Source organism: Lygodium microphyllum, chromosome 26 (assembly GCF_053477565.2).
Source record: "Lygodium microphyllum isolate KBCC chromosome 26, Lygodium_microphyllum_v1.1.10, whole genome shotgun sequence".
NCBI lineage: Eukaryota > Viridiplantae > Streptophyta > Polypodiopsida > Schizaeales > Lygodiaceae > Lygodium > Lygodium microphyllum.
Genome location: NC_141160.1, coordinates 68,930,350 through 68,943,424, shown reverse-complemented (window position 1 = coordinate 68,943,424; position 13,075 = coordinate 68,930,350). Strand labels below are relative to the sequence as shown.

The 13,075-nt window shown below is 41.6% G+C and overlaps 1 protein-coding gene across 1 annotated transcript; it reads left to right on the top strand.

Annotated features, from left to right (window-relative positions):
• The first annotated feature begins 10,187 nt into the window (after window positions 1-10,187).
• On the top strand, window positions 10,188-11,752 carry LOC148013370 (uncharacterized). Its single transcript, XM_087668285.1, has one exon. The coding sequence runs from the start codon at window positions 10,426-10,428 to the stop codon at window positions 11,692-11,694; it is 1,269 nt and encodes a 422-aa protein (XP_087524411.1). The 5' UTR covers window positions 10,188-10,425; the 3' UTR covers window positions 11,695-11,752.
• Window positions 11,753-13,075: the final 1,323 nt, after the last annotated feature.

Genomic DNA, 13,075 nt, shown 5'->3' with positions numbered 1-13,075 from the left:
CCTTTTTAAAAAGGTTCAATTGGTTTTTGAAGTATTTGAGATCATCATCATTCCACTCTATTTTATCACAATAAAAGAATACTTTGTCTAGTGTTTCCCAAACATTGGTTTTTCTATTCCAAGCTTGTCCATTATCAGCATGATCCTTAACTCCATTATGTAGGCACTTCCATTGATTGTATCTAATAGTTGAGCCACCATTCCTAGAGTTTATCTTACCAAGTCTCCCATGAAAGTTTAGGAACCTTCTAGCCTTCACTCCACCAATAGATGGCTTTTTGGGGACACAATTTCCATCCTTACACTTTTGAAGATCTGGTTCAATAACAACATTACAACCTTGCAAACCAATTGCAGATAAGACTTTTTTAATCTTTGTTGTAGCATCTATTCTAGCTGATAATGGCTTGAACTTCCATGCAAGTCCTATATAAAGATGAACAAGCTTTTCAATTATCCTACAAAGCGCATGAAGTGTATAGATATGGGCATTCACTAAAGGAATATCTAGGACTGGCTTAAACTGTGGATACTTGTTGTGCTTAGAGGGAGCTCTGTTCCAATTGCTTGAGTTCAATCATGAAAGGATCATCAGAGGCATCAATGGTCTGGACCTGAATAGAGCCGTTAGGATTGACAGCAAGTACCTTGTACGGGCCCATCCACTGTTGTTGAAGCTTGCCAGGAATCTTGCCAAATCTCGAATCATAGGCTAGGACAAGATCACCTTCTTTGAACTCGTTGTGCTTGATGAAACTATCATGATAGGCCTTGTGTCGCGCTTGAGTGGTTTCCATACACTGTAGGGCCATCCACCATGTCTCATCCAATCATTCCAAGTGCAGAAGATGGCATTGCAATGACTCATCATCTCCCAAGCGTTCTTGAACGCTAAGGACATGCAATATAGGCAAGGAGATCTAGAGTTGGCTCCCTTTGATACATTGTACATACATTTAAGTGTCTTTAAGTCACTAGCTGTGTGCCACTCAATCTTATAGTTCCCAAATCCTTCAACAAATAGCTCTTCTCATGCTTGTTGTCTCTTAATAACATCAAGTATTGGTGTTCGATGAAAAACCCAATATAATATATCAAAATCCTCTATATCTACTTCGAATGCTCCTAGCCATCAAATGTTGTGTTCCGATTGAACACTGAATGACATTGAGTGATTGTAATGATCTGATGAAAGTTCTCTATTCATCGAGGTAATAGAGACCCTCTCTAGTTTTGTAGATTTTAGAATCTCACTTTCATCAAGTTTAACCACAAATCTAGTCACTCCTTCTACCTCTTCTAGTGACAAGTCATAGAATCTAATCATTAAGCATTGGAGGGTGGGCAAGTCAAGGAAAATATTGTTAAATTCATTGAATACAACATCCTTTTTCTTGCCCTTGAAGCTAGCCTTGATATGGAAAGACTCACCCAGAATCTCCATTACCTTGTTATTCACTATCTGTCTAATAGTTCTAATCACAAATGGCCTTGGAAGTATGCAATTATGTATTTGTCCTTACTTCATATTTGACTATAAAACTGAAAAAGTTGTATATAAGCATCTCGACCGATACCAATATTATCTAGTGTCTTCTACACTAACTCAATATCCAAAGAGAGATCCTTTATAAATGACTCCAAGCATTGTTTCTTTGCCTTTTTAAATTTCTTCTTCTCCAAATATCTTTTGAAACTACTGAAGGAAGAAGATAATAATAAAACTGAGATGCTTTGAAAGAATCTCTTTCACTTGCATTCGATTTGAAGAAGAGACCTAAACAAAATCAACATCACAAATCAATACAATTAATTATAAACAATGTCATATCTCATATTTTTAAAGTGGAACAAAAATATATCTTGTTTCTTGGATTCTTTTACTACAACCATCTCCTCCTTGTCTAAGACTCTCAATATTTCTACGAGCCTTTTTTTGATTTCCAAGTTCTAAAATAGTTTTTTTTCGTTGATAAGATTTGATGCATTTTTCCAACAAATGAATCCTCTGTTGATAGCCATCTAGCTTCTGCAATAGCTTGTTGTTATGTTTTGATAAAAGATGGTTCTCCAATTTGAGGACATCCTTTTCTGCAACCAAGTTAAGTGTATAGCCTAGAAACCCATTATAACCATCACCAATGAACCTCAACAATGAAGAGCTATTATAGAAAGGATGAGTGTTATTTTTGCTAGGATCTTTGGGATATAGCCTGACATCTAACCAAAGATCAAGATTCTTCTTTCCTTCAAACCTGAGTATATGTTTCGTAGACTCTGTAACGGTAATGGGTTTTATTCTCTTCCTTATGGGTTCATACTCACTATCCAACTCAATATGAAGATGATAGAGAGGCCTTTTACTAGAGCTATAGAGATCATTGGATGGCTGATCCATAGCTAAGGAGATGATTAGAAGATTGGATTGAAAAAGTATGCGAATTAGAGACAGGAAGGAAAATGAAGAAGAAACTAGTAAGGATGGGAAAGAAAGAAGAGAGTGACAATGGAGGAAAGTAATCAAACGTTGAAAAAAATTCAAATTGAATATTAGTTTTCACTTTAATTAGGATGAGTAAGATCTTGATTATGACAATCTTTATCACCTTTATGGCGGCCTAGATTTCTAGGTTTGATGTGACCACGAGAATATCGCAACAATGACTTATTAATAAATTTTTATATATTTACTTACCAAATTATAAAAGTTTTTAAAAATAAAAAATGATTTTATTTCTTAAAATATTTTCTCTCTCTAAGATCACTTATAGAGCATTTTCGAGACCTCAAAACTCCCCTAATGTGTTGTTACTACTATATCGATAATTCAAACACTAAATACTCATCCACCAACCTTCAATAAAGACAAGCTAGATGGTACAAACAACACTATGAAGAAGTTTAAAATCACTACTACCCTTGATTCTTATGAGCTCCTCGAGACAGTATTGGGGACTAATGGAGAACCACAATCCACCCTCAATCCATCAAATTTGAGTGTTATGATTCCTCCATGTTCAGATCTTCTATGAGCTTGGAGACAAAGGAATGCAAATACATTGTTTGCCTTAGTTGCAAGTTGTTTTGACGTTGATTTCAGCATATTCAACCAAGGCATCAGAGGCTTGAAATGTACTGAGGATCCAATACGAAACATGAAATCAAACAAGGATTCAAAACTTGGAGAATCAACTAGCAGCATAGAAGTTTGCTGAAAAAGAGATAACTAAAGCATTTATCACTTGAATAAGGAATTTATGTGACCAAATGGATGGTATTGGGATATAAAAGACTAATGAGAAGCTAGCTCGGAGGTATCTTTGGATTTGTCCACCAAAGTTTAATGGATTGGTAACTGCCCTAAATACTCAAGTGAGATCCCAAGCTTTGACATTTGAGGAATTTTGTGTACTACTAATGGAGGAGGAGTTGCAGCTTAAAGCCCAAGAAGGTAGCAGCAATGGAGATGTTGCATTTCCTACCAATGCAAAAGGAAAATGTGGTTCCTCTACCAACAAAGACAAAAAGAAGAAGGATGGTAAGAAAAAGTTTCAAGGAGAGTGCTTCTACTGCAAGAAGAAAGGACATGCAATTATAGGTTGTCGTAGAAGATAGATGAAAAGAATGTCATCGTGAAGACTAAAGAGAAAGAGATAGCCAATATGGTTGAAGCAGAGTTGGAGTTATTCATGGTGACCATTGAGAAAGTGTGTTCCTTGGTGCAAGGAATATCTAATTCGCTAACTCATGGGTATTGGATAGTGGCACCTCCTACATCACATGACTAACAAGAAAGATCTATATAATTCTATGAAGCCTAGGTATGAATCCATCACTACTATGATGATTAGAAATTATGCAAAATGTCCTACTGAGGGCACATATACTATTTTCTTTGTTACTGCAAATGGTGAACTCAAGAATGTTTCAAATGTGTTGTATATTCTAGAGATTCAGAGAAATCTACTATCAGTTGCTTCTATAAAATTGATATTGGCCATGAGATGAGATTCACTAAGATATGTATAGAAATTATCGACAATGCTGGCAAAGTTGTCAACAAAGAAGAAAGGAGAAACAACTTGTATGAGCTAAGTGCTCTTATATCCACTGCTAGTGTGGGCACAAGTAAATTTTGTCATAAAAGATTTGGTCACATTCATTTTGTAGTGTTGAAGGAGATGCATAAGGTATGGTTGCTCATTTACCTTTTGTAAATGAAATGAAGAAACTATGTGAAGCTTATATGATGGGCAAGCAATAGGGAAATGTATTTCCACAAGAAAGTAAGAACAGAGCAAAGGCTCCTCTAGAGTTGGTTTATGCTGAGAATCTTCTTATTTTATATTGATCATCATCGACAACTACAATAGGAAGATGTGGGTGTACTTCCTTCATGATAAGGCTCAAGATTTTGGTAAGTTTAAAGAATGGCTAAAACTTTTTGAGAATGAGAACATAAAAAGTGTGAAGAAGTTTAGAACATATGGTGGTTGGTCAGTTCAACTCAAAGGAGTTTGAAGACTTTTGCAAGAGTAAAGGGATTAAGCATCAATTGAAGATGCCTTATACACCTCAACAAAATGGCATTGTTAAATGCCAAAATTGCACTACTGTAGAAATGGCAAGGTACACAGCTTAAGGGCAAGGGCACCAATTTTGGGAAAAAGCTATTAATACTGCAATCCACATTCTCAATTGAAGCTACACAAAGTCTCATAACAGCAAAACTCTTCATGAGGCCTACTCTGGTAAGAAACCATTTGTCTCATGTTTTAGAAAGAGAGTTGTCCTCCCTACTCTCAAGGAGGAGGAAGCATCATCTTCAGATGATGAGAAAAAAGATCAGCAATCTGTAATCATGCCAATGAAAAATCCATTGCCATGATGGGTGAAGCATCTCTATGATCGTAGTAATCCTATGCCTACCACAAATGAGGAAAAGGTAGATGGACCAAGGAGATCTTTGAGAATAGAGGAGCAAAGAAAGGCTTCTTCTCACATATAGTCAATATGGTCTTGATGGTTGAGATTATGAAAGAAGTAGAGGAGCCAATAGACTTGGAAGAAACACTTCTCAATCCAGCAAGGAGGACAACTATAGAAGCTGAGTATACCTACATAATGAAGAATGACACTTGCGAGCTAGTGGATTCACAAAAAAGGAGAGAGATTATTGGCACCAAGTGATCTGAAAGGTAAAGTACAAGGCTGATGGCAGCTTAGAAAAGTACAAACCCAAATTAGTTGCACTGGGGTTTTTGTAGGTTGAAGAATTTAATTTTCAAGAATCATTTGCTGCAACTGCTATAATGACCACTATTCGCACATTTTTTGCAATGTCTGATGTCAAATCAATGTTCTTGTATGGTGATCTCAAGGAGGAGGTCTACATGGCTAAGCCACTAGTATTTGAGGTCCCTTATTTAGAGAACAAATTTTGTAAGTTGAAGAAGGCACTTTATGGACTAAAACAAGCCTCTAGAGCATGGTACTAGTGGATAGATAAATTCTTTCTAGGTTTGAATTTCAAAAGGCGCACCTCATATGCTAACTTGTAGGTTTACAAGGATAGTGAAAAGTCTATAGTGATTGTCTTATATGTGGACAATCTTCTTATTACATGTGACTATGAAGATATGATCTATCAAACTCGAAAGGCTTTGAGCTCAAAGTTTGAAATGACAAACTTGGGCTTATTGCACTATTGTTTGGGGATTGAAGTCTGGTAAGAACCTTGTAAAATATTCATCTCTCAAAAGAAATATGCATGGGAGATCTTGAAAGCATTTGGCATGATCAAGTGTAATGAGAAAGCTCCTATGGAGGTGAATGTGAAGTTATCCATTGAGGATACATCAACACTAGCAAACATTGGAAGATATAGATGGTTGGTTGGCAGTCTTATCTACTTGTGTAATACCAGGTCAAATATTAGTTTTGCTATTGGTGTTTTGAGTAGGTCCTAAAACAATCCACAAGAAAGTCATTGGGAAGCTAGGATGTGGGTACTCAGATACTTGAAGGGAACTCTTGACTATGGTATCACATACACTTCTAGAAGTGCTCTTATTATAGAGAATGCTGAGTCAGATTGGATAGGTGACATTGATTCTATGAAATCAATTTCTAGTTATTGTTTCTCATTAGGTTCACGAATCTTCTCTTGGATCAGTTAAGAAGCAACCAAGTATGGCATTGTCTTCTACCAAAGTAGAGTACAGGCAGCTTGCTTTGCTACATGTGAAGCAATATGGTTTATGAGGATTGTATGGCATATGGAAGTATAGGATAAAGATCCAATAGTGCTAAGATGTGACAATTGGAGTTGCATTTCCATTGCCAAAAATACAATCCTTCATGTACTTACCAAACACATTGAGATCCAATATCACTATGTACATAACTTGATCAAGGATGCAATAGTAGAGTTATCCGGGTCTATTATCCAATAGAGGAGAATGGAGTGGATATCTTCACCAAAGCTGTTACGAAGGATCTCCTTCGAATTCATCTTTAGAGACTTGGCATTGGGCCAAGAATGTAGTTCATCTGCAGGTGGACATCTATGGCTATGGTTAGATATCCTCAATGCCCCACCCTCGTAAGGCGGCACATAAATGTTTTATGGTGCTCTGAGTACAGTACTGGAGCTCCCCATGGTGAACTGCTAGGACAGATGTAGCCCTGATCTAGCAATTGCTTGAGTTGTTCCTTCAGCTCAACTACTTCCGGTATGGACATTCTATAAGGTCTCTTTGCCACTGGCGCAGCTCCTAGTACTAGCTTTATCTCATGATCCACTTCTCTTTGAGGCGGGAGTTTTGTTAACTCTTCAAGAAATACGTCCGCGTATTCCTTTAGCCATGAAGGTTCTTCATTAGGCTCCTGCTTCTGATCTAACTTGTTGAGCTTAATCAAGTAGACAGGTAGTCCTTTTCTGACTCCCTTTATGATCCGAGATGCTTTGGCCAATTGGATTTTTGGATTTCCAGTCTCACCTTGAGTTGTGACCAATTCCCCTTCAGAGTTTTGAAAGGAAATTTGGCCCTTTCCATAATGAATGTGAGCGTCATTAAGCTTAAGCCAATCCATTCCGAGTAGATACTCATGGATATCTAAATTCATGACTCTGAATTTGACCGAAGTCGTCTTTCCTCCCAGAAAGATGACCACCTTAGCAATTTGCCTGATACAAGTAACCTCACGACCATTTGCCAATTCCACAAGCAAGATAGGTGCTTCTATTGTGGCTATTCCTAATCTTTTTGCACAAGCTGGTGAGATAAAGGAATGTGTACTGCCACAATCAATTAAGGTCTTGAAACCTTTACCTTGATAGTCCCCGAGAACTAGCGATTCGGCCCTTTCTTATAAAGAGCGGCATGGACTATCGCCCTTTCAAACTCTGCTTCCATGGTCGGATCTTCTTCTTCTTTGCACATTTGCATATTGGCAACGTAGGTGGTTCTTTCTCTGCCTCGGGTAGTGGCTGCATGTCCACGGCCAGTTCCTTGGAAAGGTGCTTGGCGATGTCCTCCTCCAAGCTTGGGACATTACCTTTGGAAATGATCAGGCTCGTTGTAGTGAAAACAACGGAGGTTTCGGCCATTGCTTGGAGTAGGAACAAAGTTGTTGACATTGTTAGTCCTTGCTTTCTTTCTTTGTCCCTGACTTTGACCTTGAACTCTCTTTATTTGAGGCCTAAATGTTCCTCTGTTCGGGTCATTATAAGACCAAGTTTTGTTACTTCTTGGTCTAGTCTGCACCTCCTGAATTATAGGGGCAGCTCGAATGAGTGCGTCCTGTAGATTTGATGGGCGCATAGATTCGAGACGCGTATTCACTGGTGGATTCAAACCAGCACAAAATTTTGACACCTGTTGTGTCATGTCCATCTGTGGCACATACTTAAGAAGTGAGACAAATTTAGAATAATATACATCAAGAGTGAGTCCCAGCTGTTTTAGCTCGTAGAACTCATTCATTTTCTGCGTGCGATACGCAGGTGGTAAGTATCTTCCCTGCATGGCTTTCTTCAGCTTCTCCTAGGTAATGAATCATTCCGCGATCCCTTGATCTCTGCACCATTGCTTCCACCAAAGCCTGGCTTCGCCGGTGAGCTTCAGCTTGGCAAGCATAGCCTAATTGGCGGGTGCAGTACCGGCTACTTCAAAGTAATCCTCCATGGATTCAATCCAAATTTCAGCATCTACTTGGACGGGACCTGCCTCTTTCCGGTCGAATTTGGGTGGCTTAATATGCTTGAGAAGAAACTTCTTCGCCTGGATTACAACAGTACTTGATGTAGGAGGTGAACTGGGATTCTGTAGCTGGGGTTGTGCCTGGATAAAGGTTTCTTAACGTTATTACTCGTTAATCATTACGATTTATATTTCATCTCCATTTCAGCTATCAACCAAGCAATCTAAGATGCACAATTTCACCTCTCGTGTTGAGAGCTATCATATATATACACCTATGTATAAACCCCGTTTGTGTAGGTTTTGGGGCTACTCCCTGATCCCTTTCTTCAACCTTAATTTCATTCCATTTTGTAAACATCAACTGAAGATCACGCATGCTCTTCATTATCTCATCCAAAACCTCCTCTTTTATAGTTGAACTAGCATGCATAACTAGAGAAATAGCCATAGAAACAATTGGCTTTGTTGCAAATTCTAGTGCTTTGCAAAAGGTGGCAAACGTAGTCCCTGTACCCAATCTCAATTTCACTATTTCCTTCTTAACAATAATATTCACAACTTTTGTTACATGCAACCACTTAGTTTTAGCCATGTTTCCATTGTCTCATCTTCCAAATGGTCTCTCAATTTTTCCTACAAGGCTCAATCTATAGATTTCAAAAACAATTCTTTAGTCCACATACCATGCATGAAGTTCTGAAGGAGATTCAACCCTGAGATGTCATCAAAAAGCTTGATTATGCTAGAGGCATAAGTCCCCCCCCTCCCCTTCTTCTCTTCATCATGTGCCCCCTATCCATGTATTTTCTTGTTGTAAATTTTCCACATCAACAACCTCCCCCAACACACAATTCCATTCAGTCCCTCCAAAGGCTCCCAAAGTCAATCATTAAAGTTCCTCTTTCACACCTAACTCATGCCACATACAAACCTCCACTTGCCTAAGTTCCAAATTGACTTGGCACTTCATCCTCTTCTAGCCATGTTCAACACTTTTCATTGCACCCACAACTAAGTCACTCCATGAATAAACTATCTTGGAATTCTTGTCTCAACATGCCATGTATGCATTCTATTGAGCTCCTTAGAATACTACTTTCCTTCTAATTTCATACCATGGACTTAAACTCTCATGACAATGTTTGTACATGCCTCTACCTCATTCTACTGCTTTTCAAGAGAACTGGCTACATCTTTTGTGCTTTCTTATTTGCATTGCCCATCCTCCCTTTTGGGTGAGCCCTTAGGAAGGCCCACTTCTCGTATTTGGAGTCAATTCTTGCTCGTACGCAAGAGAGGATGATTGTGCGTGGATGGCTTTTGCCCTTGATTGCCTTAGCCAGGACGTCAAGGGCATCAATCGATCATATCATCAATTGAGGATATATAGTAAGTTGTGACCCTACCAAAAAAGCCTCCTCTTGTATCATTCATCTACTCTCAAAACATGAAGTCCTTCCTTATCCCTCTCTTTTAGACATTAGAAGTCCCTCTTTCTAGAATATATGCTCATAACTTATGCAAAAGGAGAATTGATTGGCCCCTCCAATGCCAGAAAATGCATTCGAGAACCTTTTCGCATGACTTATGCAAAAGGGGAACTGTGATTGGGCCCTCCAATGCCAGTCACCATTGTAAGAGAGAAAATACATTCTAGAACCTCTTGCTCATATAGGTGCTCTTCAGTACCTAGCTGGCCAGCAGAGCTTCGACGCCTCTTCCATGTTTTTTATGTGCTGAGAACGAGTCAAGATGGCGGGTTTTCGGAATCATGAGTGATCAGGAATTATGCAGTGCTGAATTGCCCCCATGCTGGCCGGTTTTCTGTTGACCGGTTGCCACTTAGCAGTCATCGGCGTTGAATCGGAGAGTGTTGCGTTGACCTGCACTCTTTCTTGGACCTGGATGCTGGTGGGTAGCTCTGGGTAGATATAGATAAAGCTCTCATCGAGATAGGAAGGGCCAAGATTTCTCATCTTTGTCAACTCAACTTCTGCCCACCTTATCTGCATTGTATCAAGTTCCATTTTCACGTCCCTTTATCGGGCTCGACTTACAGTATTCTTGCACATACAATAAAAATAGCACTGCCGATCAGAGCTATCGATCGAGACTCGAGCTGAAGTCAATTATTAGCTAGCAGCTCGCGCACAGGGGGCGATCACTTAGTTTCTGCACCTTCTCAGTGGTAGTACAACCTTATAATATAAAATTCGGCATGATGTCGACCGCAGGTCTCCACGAGCCGAGGAGGATTGATCATGTGTTGATCATAGTACTGGCGTCTCTATACTGGGCTGCAGCGGCCTTAGTATTGCAGCAAGCCGAGGGGGCGGCGATATGCGCAACCCAAGACCGGGCGGCCTTGCTGAACTTCAAGGCGGCCGTGACCGGGGACCCGTCCGGCTACCTGGACACGTGGAAGGCACAGGCGTCCAAGGCCAACTGCTGCTCCGGGTGGAGAGGCGTCACGTGCGACGCCGCCACAGGCCGCGTGACAGGGCTGGACCTCTCCAATGCGGGCCTGCGCGGAGCCCTCTCCCCTTCCCTGGGCTCCCTCTCGGCGCTCCAAAACCTGAACTTGGGCCAGAACAGCTTCCACGGCCACATCCCGGAGTCCTTCGGGCGCCTGGCGGCCTTGCAAGAGCTGGACGTCTCCCATAACAAGCTGTCCGGCCCTCTGCCTCGCTCGATAGGCCAGATGGCCAGCCTGCAGCGCGTCAACATCATCGATAACGCCATCGATGGCCCGATCCCTGCCTCGTTTGGGCAGCTCTCGAGCCTCTACTTCGCCTACCTTTCCAACAACCTCCTCTCGGGCGTGGTGCCCGACGCCTTCACCGCCAACCTCACCAGCCTCTTGGAGCTCTACCTGGACCACAACCTCATCACGGGCCTGCCCAAAGACCTCTCCAACCTCAAGCAACTGGGGATCGCCTCTCTCGACGGCAACCCCATCGGGCCGAGCGCCGACCGCGTGTCCGGCCTGGCCACCCTGCCCTTTCTCGGCGAGCTCCACCTCAGTGGCTGCGGCCTCTCGGGCCCTTTTCCTCGGTGGATCGCACGCCTCTCCGCGCTCCCAGGCGTCTCCGACGACATCACTCCCTTGATCGACCTCTCCAATAACGCCCTCTCAGGCCCCATCCCACCGGAGCTCGGCCACGTCGCCTACCTGGAAAGTTTGGTTCTGGACCACAACCAGCTCTCGGGCGCCATTCCCGCTTCTCTGGGCAACCTAACCTCGCTACGATTCATATTTTTGGACCACAACCAGCTGACCGGTAGCATCCCTTCCACTTTCGTGCAGCTCCAAGGGCTCCTCAACTTCAACGTGTCCTACAACCATTTATCAGGAGAGATCCCTCAGCAGGCCCCTTTCACCACCTTCGACGCCTCCTCGTACCAATCCAACGCGGGCCTGTGTGGCTCTCCGCTGCCTCCCTGTCCCGCCAGCCACCATCGTCGCCTTCTGCTCACGTCATCGTAAGGTCGTCCAATATACTATTTTCCTGACTGATGCCTACACGCTACTCACGGTTCCCTTCCTCCCATTATGATTATATTGCATTTTGTCCTTCGAAAATCAAGGCCACATGAATGTCTTGCCAACATGTTGGAACTTGTGCAAACGGATAAACAATGCAAGAGGGTTTTTTTTAAATGTGATACTATTATATTGATTGAAGTAACGAATTTCCAACACTCTAGGAGTGTAGCAGGTCTCAGAACCAAAGGGCAAGTGATACCAGTCTATGGATTTGTTTTGAAAGCTGTATCATTCCTCCTATCCCAAAGAAATTTAAGAGTGACTACTGAAATCAAACTAAGCAGCTTCCATGTGGCATCATCCGGATGATTTCGATTAGCAAAGAGCATTGTGGTGAAACTAAAGTCGACCATGAGATTGGCTTCCTTCAACCACTTCCTAACCCTATTCTAGACCGGGGTAGTATGGCAAGAGACCCAAAATAAGTGCTCCTCATGCTCTTCCTCCTATTTGCAAAGAGGGCACAAAGAGACATGGCATCCTCCTGGCTAAATGAGCCCTTAGGGGAAGTTTCTTTGTACTCAACCTCCATCTAAAAATGTTAAGCTTGTAGACAGGAGTGGCTTTCCACACATGCTTAAACCTGCACTTCCACGTGCTAGATCTAGTCATGGGGCAAGAAGATCTCCACTTGTCACATAAGAGGTGGGGTATAGCTAGGGATGGGGAGGAGAAGCCGAGTCTCTTATGACATTTGACCAGTTGTGGGCTAGCAAGTGGCTGGATTAGCTTATTGGGTACTACTGTGCTTGTAGTGGGCTAGTTAGGTCTCTTGTACTACCTGAACATGTTTGCCATCTATACACTTTCCAATTGATTCAATCCAAATAGGGTACTAATATCCCTAGTATCCATTAATTGAGAGTGAGCACTATCCCAGACTTGGGTCCAAGATTTTAATCCCTTATCAAAAAGTTTCTTTTCCAACCTAGGACTGCTAGTTATTGGCAGTGATGGTGGGGGATCAAATGTGAATGGATTTGCCCATATACTAGAGTTCAAGGTTGAGTCTCCATTCCTATTTGCTGTTGCAGACCACGATGCTTGGGAAATAATAGATTGCCAACTCCTCACCAAAGCTTGAGCTGTGTCAAACTATGGAATTTTAATAGGGCACTGATAGTTGCATATTGCATCCTGCCACCCAAGTTCATACCATGAGTTCCCTTTGTGTATTGATGAGATGATCTAGCTTCTTAGGATAATTGCCCAAGGTTGCTACTCTTCCATGTAGTGAATGGCTTGAATGCAAAGTAGCTTAGCTTTCAAAGCTAGTGGTTTAAGCCCTGCACCTCCTTCAACCTTGTCCATGGAATTAATC